The sequence below is a fragment of the Cydia amplana genome, chromosome 1 (assembly GCF_948474715.1).
Source record: "Cydia amplana chromosome 1, ilCydAmpl1.1, whole genome shotgun sequence".
NCBI lineage: Eukaryota > Metazoa > Arthropoda > Insecta > Lepidoptera > Tortricidae > Cydia > Cydia amplana.
This window is the reverse complement of record NC_086069.1, coordinates 2,445,016-2,452,986: the sequence shown is the minus strand read 5'-3', so window position 1 is coordinate 2,452,986 and position 7,971 is coordinate 2,445,016. Positions and strand designations below refer to the sequence as shown.

General features: G+C 40.9%; 1 protein-coding gene across 1 annotated transcript; it reads left to right on the top strand.

Annotated features, from left to right (window-relative positions):
* The first annotated feature begins 1,433 nt into the window (after nt 1–1,433).
* On the top strand, nt 1,434–7,190 carry LOC134656402 (protein bric-a-brac 1-like). Its single transcript, XM_063511967.1, has 5 exons — nt 1,434–1,690; nt 3,095–3,235; nt 3,581–3,754; nt 4,752–5,013; nt 6,969–7,190. Exons 1-5 carry the CDS (start codon nt 1,640–1,642, stop codon nt 7,187–7,189), a joined length of 849 nt encoding a protein of 282 aa, XP_063368037.1. The 5' UTR covers nt 1,434–1,639; the 3' UTR covers nt 7,190.
* The last annotated feature ends 781 nt before the right edge of the window (nt 7,191–7,971 follow it).

The following is a 7,971-nucleotide window of genomic DNA, read 5'->3' as shown; positions in this document are numbered from 1 at the left end:
CACCTGACATTGGTACGAGGTTTGAGCCCACAACCGACGGGCAGACGATGTATTAACACAAACAAAAAAACCTAGGACTTAATTAAATTATTATCTAGTTTATAAAGTAAGCTGTGTTAGTTCATGTGTCGTTTTTCACTGTAACGTCCATGATGTCGGCTGTAGTGAGTCCGATCAGCTGCGATACGTTCTCCCAGGTCTTGGCGTCGATGATCGTCATCAGGTCGGACTCCAGGTAAGCCGCTTCCACTGAAAACATGGCCCTAATATATCATCATCATTTGATTGTGGCCAGTGCACAACGACGACGTGTAGACCTGTAGACCACATTAAAAAAGTTTAATCTTTACACCATATTCGGTTGTAAGGTAAAGCCTGACCAGAAATATATGATCATTGTCAAGAGGGCGCTATTATTCTCATGTATCTTAGGGTGACAGTTCAGTATAGTATGAAAAAAATAGTTCCAGTGAAATTCCGCAACATAGCGCATGATCATATATTCCTTTTACATAATTAATATCTACATATAGAAAATAAATGTCCTATAGGTACTTGGTCAAACCAATTTGTCAGTAAATAAGAACAAAAAAAACTATACTCATTTCACTTTTCTTTTGGGTGCTATGCTAGTACTACCGTAAGACAAAGATAGTATGATTCTTTCTGTCTATGTTTGAAATGAGACAGTCCTTTGACAAACTATAGAATACCTATTTAACCTATTATGTACCTATGTGTGTTTGTTTCATATACCTAAATGTGTGTAAAGTTTTGTAATTTGTAATTTTGCTGTAAGTACCCAATAATTTATAATTTTATTTGCTTACAGAATGTAGAAAACTAGTAAATCTTGACCTTTACCTACACCTTTCTCTTTATACCAATTACTTTACTAAGTACCTATTTTGAAAAATTCCACAAACCTCTCATTTGGTTCAGATTATCAACAATTTTCTTCATATTCGACAAATCTTTTTCAATTGACTCTTTAGTTCTTTCAAAGAAGTCGGGATCGTGAGAAAAGTCCGTCAATTTGCTGGTCTTTTCCATTGTGTTTCCAAATAACAGCTTTTCGCTACTAATGAACCGACAACAATGTTTACATATGTTCCCTTCAGAGCACGTCAAATTAATAAATCGTCTACAAAACCCGGGTTTATAAATTTTAATTGTGTTTGCCCAACAATTAGACAAATGACTGACTGTCCGGTTGCAAATAAAAAGGCGGGAATGCGTAACCTTAAAAAAAAAAAAATTAGGTCAAGCGTCAGTGTCCCATTCAGCCAGTAGTCAAACAGCCATTGCATGAGAAATATTCGCTTTCGCTCTAAATTCGATTTATTCTCGTATAATTAGTGCAAACAGTCGAACAATGATGCCAATCATCGAGCCCGTACTAAATCTGTTTTTGGATGAGTTTTGGTATGTGAGCCGCGTCACTGACTGAATGTCATTGGATTTATAAATACGATCAGCTCCAGAAATAGGTGGCTACAGGTTTTCCAGGCGTATCGACTAAAATAAATTAGCCTGGATTCGGTTAACAATATTATTGTCTTGAGCGTACGCGGCGACCGACAATAGTGAGTCTCTCTGCTTTCGCTTCTGCTTTCCTATTATTTTAATTTGTGTCGCTATGGATGAGGATGAAATGCAACAGTTTTCTTTGCGCTGGCATAATCACCAGGTAGGTAAGTAGTTTTTACGATCCAACACTCCACAGCGAGCACCGACACATAGGTATACCTACATGTAAACATTTTTTAACACGTACATTATAATAATCACCTACACGCAGGCGGAACGCCTCACGCTTTTGGTCAAGGTTTTGAGTTTGGTAAATTAAAAAGTAACAAATATCGACGCATCATATTTTTTTTATTATATAAAATAGAACCGACTGGAGATTAATTGGGTGTTTTATTTTCCAAAAACATTTAAAATTGTGTTTTTAATTTACCTAAAAAATAATAATTTGTACTTGGTGATTATTTCTTTCCATATGTATATTAGTTACTTATAGATGGTCAAACCAATTTGTCAGTAAATAGAAACAAAAAAAAACTATACTCATCCTTTTCTTTTGGGTGCTTGTACTAGTGTAAGACAAAGATAGTATGACTCTCTCTGTCTATGTTTGAAATAAGACAGTCCTTTGACACACTATAGTTAATAAATACATAGTACAAAAATAACTTGAGATGTTGAGTACTTAGTTGTTTAGTCATAAATTTTATAGTCCATTCATAACACGTCGCAGTAATAAATGCAGTTACAAATAACTTTATTTATTTGTCTTTTTCCTTTTTTTATTAGGATTACCTACTACTATTTATAAGATGATATTTATATTTGGTCTTGCTGCTTTGTCAATAGCAATACATGTTATTTTAACATAAAATGTCACACACATCTGCTTTGCACTTTACACAGCTAATACTAATAATTGTAGTGACTGTAAAATGAGGTTTGGGACAAATTTACTTGCTCTGGTGGATGAAGATGGAACTAAAATTTTGCTGTTAATTATTAATAATGCCCTGCATTTCATACACAGCGGCGCCATGTGAACGTTTATCTAAAGAACAAGTAAGTTTGTCTTACCTTTCTCTACACTACCTACTAAGTTTTTTTAATTAGTAAAATCGTGGACCTAAATTGTTTGTTGACTGACATTAGGGCCACCACACACTAGCGTCTTTTGAGCGTCGGCGTCTAATCAGTTTTAGGTACTTTACTTGTAGGTACAGTGACCAGCAAATCCAGCAATAATATGTTACACAACGCATGGCGTAAAAAGATCTGACACGATCTTATTTGTAGAGGCATAAGAGCGTGTCACATTTTTATGCGGCCTTTGAAGAGTAACATGTTATTGCAGGTGACAGTACCTACCTATACTCTGTCAAACAACTTTGTCAGTAGAAAAAGCGCGAACTTCAAATTTTCTATGGTACTACATTTTTTTTACTTGCCGCTTTTTTCTATTGACGGAAATGGCTTGACAGACAATATCTACAATTTCTTTAACAGTTCCACAACCCTGGTGCCTAAGTTAATTTATTAACTCTTGATTTTACCCATTGAACAGAGTAGTGTAATCGGCGCCCTAGGGCGCATGCTGAGCACCGGAGCCCTAACTGATGTCACCTTGAACGCCAGCGGGACTTCGCTGCGGGCCCACAGGCTGGTACTGGCATCATGCAGCCAGTACTTCGCGCAACTTTTCAAGGTTAGTGAATACGGAGTCTAAAAAGAGGATTGTTGTTTATGGAATTTTCAATAGAAGATGGTTGTGTTGTGTCCAAGTTGTGTCGCTCTAGTTTTATGTTACACTAGGCTTAAACGATTAATAATAACCAGGCCATAATTAAAAAAAAACCTTACATACCTACTTACCTTAGAAAAACAGGCGCATTTAAATTGTGTGTCTATGGACGATCGATCCTTGCCAACCTACATTTTATACAAAGAAAATGCTTTACAACTTTACATGAATTTTATATTCAACTATAATTGAAATGAAGTCATTTAGAGTAGACCGCAGATTTCTTTAAGCCCCTACACTTTTTTTCAGGAGGTGGAGGCTGAAAACACCCTCGTCGTAGTCCTAAGCTGCGAAGCTACGGAACTGCGGTTATTGCTGACGTTCATGTACACGGGGGAGGTCACGGCGTCTAAGGAGGTGCTGCCGTCGCTGCTGCGGCTGGCGCAGACCCTCAAGGTGTCCGGGCTGACCGACGCTGACACTGTAAGTTATACATAGCAACTGCGGCTATTGCTGACTTCATGTATTAGGGAAGTCACGGCGTCTAAGGAGGTGCTGCCGTCGCTGCTGCGGCTGGCGCAGACCCTCAAGGTGTCCGGGCTGACCGACGCTGACACTGTAAGTTATACATAGCAACTGCGGCTATTGCTGACTTCATGTATTAGGGAAGTCACGGCGTCTAAGGAGGTGCTGCCGTCGCTGCTGCGGCTGGCGCAGACCCTCAAGGTGTCCGGGCTGACCGACGCTGACACTGTAAGTTATATATAGGAACTGCGGCTATTGCTGACGTTCATGTACGCGGGGGAGGTCACGGCGTCTAAGGAGGTGCTGCCGTCGCTGCTGCGGCTCGCGCAGACCCTCAAGGTGTCCGGGCTGACCGACGCTGACACTAAGCTTTATACATAGGAACCTTATTCTTTATGAGAATTCTCATAAAGAATAATGAATTCCCATAATTCATTTTTCTTCCTCATATGCATTTATTTATTTATATACTTCATTCTAGGTATTATCTTCCCTGCAAAGCGAAATAAAGTCACATTATCAATTCAAAGATCCGTATCCGATCCGGTGACGTGCCGTAAAAAAATGTTCTCTGTATCAACGTTGCCATCCATCACGGGCACTTTTTGCGCGACGGCAAACTAGGACGAGTCATTTATTTACCGGCATTATTCTCATACAAGGGTTACCAGTTATTTGCGTACGTAGAGGTAATAAAAGGTAAATCGTACAATCCCCATCGGATATATCGCAGCGGACGATGTGCTCAAAAATATCTGAACACGCACTCTAACGTCTTGACAATAGAGGCGTATAGTGAAAACCTTGGCCGCTCCGATGTGCAATGGCGACTGTAACATGTACTTATTACCAAAAGACGGTGCATTGATAAGAATTCCAATTTGTGACATGATTTTTGACAATAATCAAATATTTTTCTCCTTTTTGGTTCTTAGTAATTTTGTTAAATTTCCAGAACCCAACCCCACACCCAGCCGAACCAGAACCTCAAGAACCCCGACAATCTCCAACTTTTGAGCCCAAACCCGACTTACCCGACCCAAAAAGCTTCGACGAGCCAATGGAGAAAGAATACACGAGCGGGATGCACGATGCGATCAGAAACGAGAAGGACAGACTGAGCAAGCTGGATCAGATCGTGCAGAATTTGTATAGTACACACAAGATTGGCAATCCAGTTGGGAATATGACGCCTCCGATTATGCCTAATTTAGCAGGTAAATTTGATTGGCGTTATTCATAAACGGCTGCTAACTTAATCAGTTGATGATCGTTGTTTGTCCCTATCTGTCGTTATGCCATATAGCGGGACAAACGATGATCATCAGCTGATTAACTTACTCGTAGCAGACGTTTATGAATAACGTCATAAATCTCTAATATATTTTTTCGCGATTCCGGGGTTGGTCCCATAGTATAAGTAGACCAGTTTAGCGGGTAGAATCTTAACACTTAAAGCCTCATAGTGGAAGGTACATTATTGTATACGCGTAAGAGCGAAAGTCTCCCATTACAAAAATGAATGCTTCAGCATGTTTAATTGGAGACATGGCGATTGAACAGTCACCTGCAATAGTATGTTACACAATGCAGGCCGCAAAAATATCTAACACGATCTTATTTGTAGAGCCATAAGAGCTTGTCACATATTTTTGCGGCTTTCGAAGAGTAACATATTTTTGCAGGTGACTGTACGCATGCTTCATGTGTATGAATCTACACCACTTTCGCCTACAAACATAATTCACATTGTTTCAATACGACTGCAAATCCATTTTTTCTTTAGCCATTTGTCAAGAAAATCTTATTTCACGCAAGCGAATATGACGCTGACTGAGTGTTCTTCTAATATTATTCGTGATACGGCGAACTGTGTCTGACAGAGACATACTCGTACCTTACTTACGTAACGCATATAGAGTTAGACCAAGATACGTCTGCAACGATTTTGATAGCACACGCAGTGCAAGAGAAGTTTGACGTATAAAATAACACTTGCACCGCGTATGCTATCAAAATCGTTGCAGACTTTTCTTGACCTAACTGTAGATACTTAATTAGTATATTATGAAATACCTACTTACTTTAGTTTGTCTACCTTATATTTTTACGTTTAGGATAAGCATGTATTACATGTACCTATTAACCTCTTATGAAAATAGTATTATTATAAAAAGTAACAATATAGAGTACTTACTACGAATAAGAAATTGATAGTATTAGAGCGGGTTAAGTCTACACATGCCCGCTAGTTTGGCAGCCGAAACAGATGGCGCTGTACTGCACTGTATGATTTCTGGTGCCTGTCGAGTATTTAGCAGATGGCGCCATCATAGCTTGCCCTGTCAATCCCTAGAATTGTGTCAACTTTTTTAGGGTTCCGTACCCAAAGGGTAAAAACGGGACCCTATTACTAAGACTCCGCTGTCCGACCGTCCGTCCGTCCGTCCGTCCGTCTGTCACCAGGCTGTATCTCACGAACCGTGATAGCTAAAGTCTATTTTTTTATTCGGTAGACTGAAATTACAGTTAATAGTATGAACATGAAATGTCATTTTATACTATTAACTGTCATTTCAGTCTACCGAATAAAAAAATAGACTTTAGACAGTTGAAATTTTCACAGATGATGTATTTCTGTTGCCGCTATTCGCTAGGTGCACGACTGGTGCTGCCCTCATTTTGGCAGACTTTCTACGTTAAATCTTATGGAGTAAAATTAGTTCAAGCGGCTGCCGCTAGTACTAATGGCTGCCATTCCATAAGATTACCTGTGTTTGTGACGATCAGCGCCACTTCCCCCTCCACCGACTTCGCACCTTTCCAATAACAACAAATACTAAAATCAGAATAAAATAAATATTTAAGTGGGGCTCCCATACAACAAAAGTGATTTTTGACCGAAGTTAAGCAACGTCGGGCGGGGTCAGTACTTGGATGGGTGACCGTTTTTTGCTTGTTTTTTGTTGATGGTGCGGAACCCTCCGTGCGCGAATCCGACTCGCACTTGGCCGGTTTTTTGTTTTCTTAATGCCCTGGATGCCAACCAATTAAGCCAAACCTCAGAAAAAGGGGCAAGCTATGGCGCCATCTATGCAAACCTTTGACAGTTGCCAACCCCATTGACATTATCACCTCCATTGGGTTTGTATAATCTATGGGTTATTTCCAGATCCCCCCGAACCGTTCGACCGCAAATGGCGTCTCAACAGCTCGGTATGTACCATCTGTCACAAGCGGCTCAGCAACCAGTACAACCTGCGCGTGCACATGGAGACGCACGCGGGGCGGCGGCACGCGTGTCGCGCCTGCAGCCACGTGTCGCGGTCGCGCGACGCGCTGAGGAAGCACGTCGCGTACCGACACGCGACTAACCGGGATAAGGCGATCTGACGTGATATTTAAACTAGTGCCATCTAATGGCTCCTCTACACGATGGACCAGCGAGGTGGCCACTATGGAATGGACCACGTGTAGATGTGTACGCACCATCGCTGGCACCTTTGATGTGCGGACGAAAAACCGACATCACGGCCATCCCATCGCCATCCCGTGCCGCACCATAAAGCTCGGGACACACTTATCCCACGTACGCAACGTATGCAATGCATTATGATATCTGCACCCTAAAATTTGTATGCTTAGAAACATACTTGTCATACGCAACGCAACGCATGACAAGTATGTTTCTAAGCGTAACTTTCAGGGTTCAGATTGTCATAATGCATTACATACGTTGCGTACGTGGGATAAGTGTGTCCCTGCCTTAAGCCATCCGACACCAGCACCCTCTCTACACGCTGGCCCATCTTAGTGGGCCAGTATAATGGCCCATCGTGTAGAAGACCCATAAGTCAGGGGTCGGCAAACTCGTGCTGCATGCGTTCGGGTACAATAGGGACGTTAACTACATTTAATACTCATTTGTTTTACAAAGTTAAAGTTGTCGTTTAACCACTCGTGCTAATATTGATACCCGAGCAAGCGAAAGATTCCAAAATTGAACCACGAGCGTAGCGAACAAGCGAGCAAACTTTCGCTGTGACTGCCTCTTTGGATTAATAATTTGCCGACTCCAACTCCATATAAGTAAACCTTCAGAGAACTTTACATACAGTCAGCAGCAGAAGTTGCTAAGCGGGCGAGCTGTTCAAAATTACCTTGACACGCTCTTA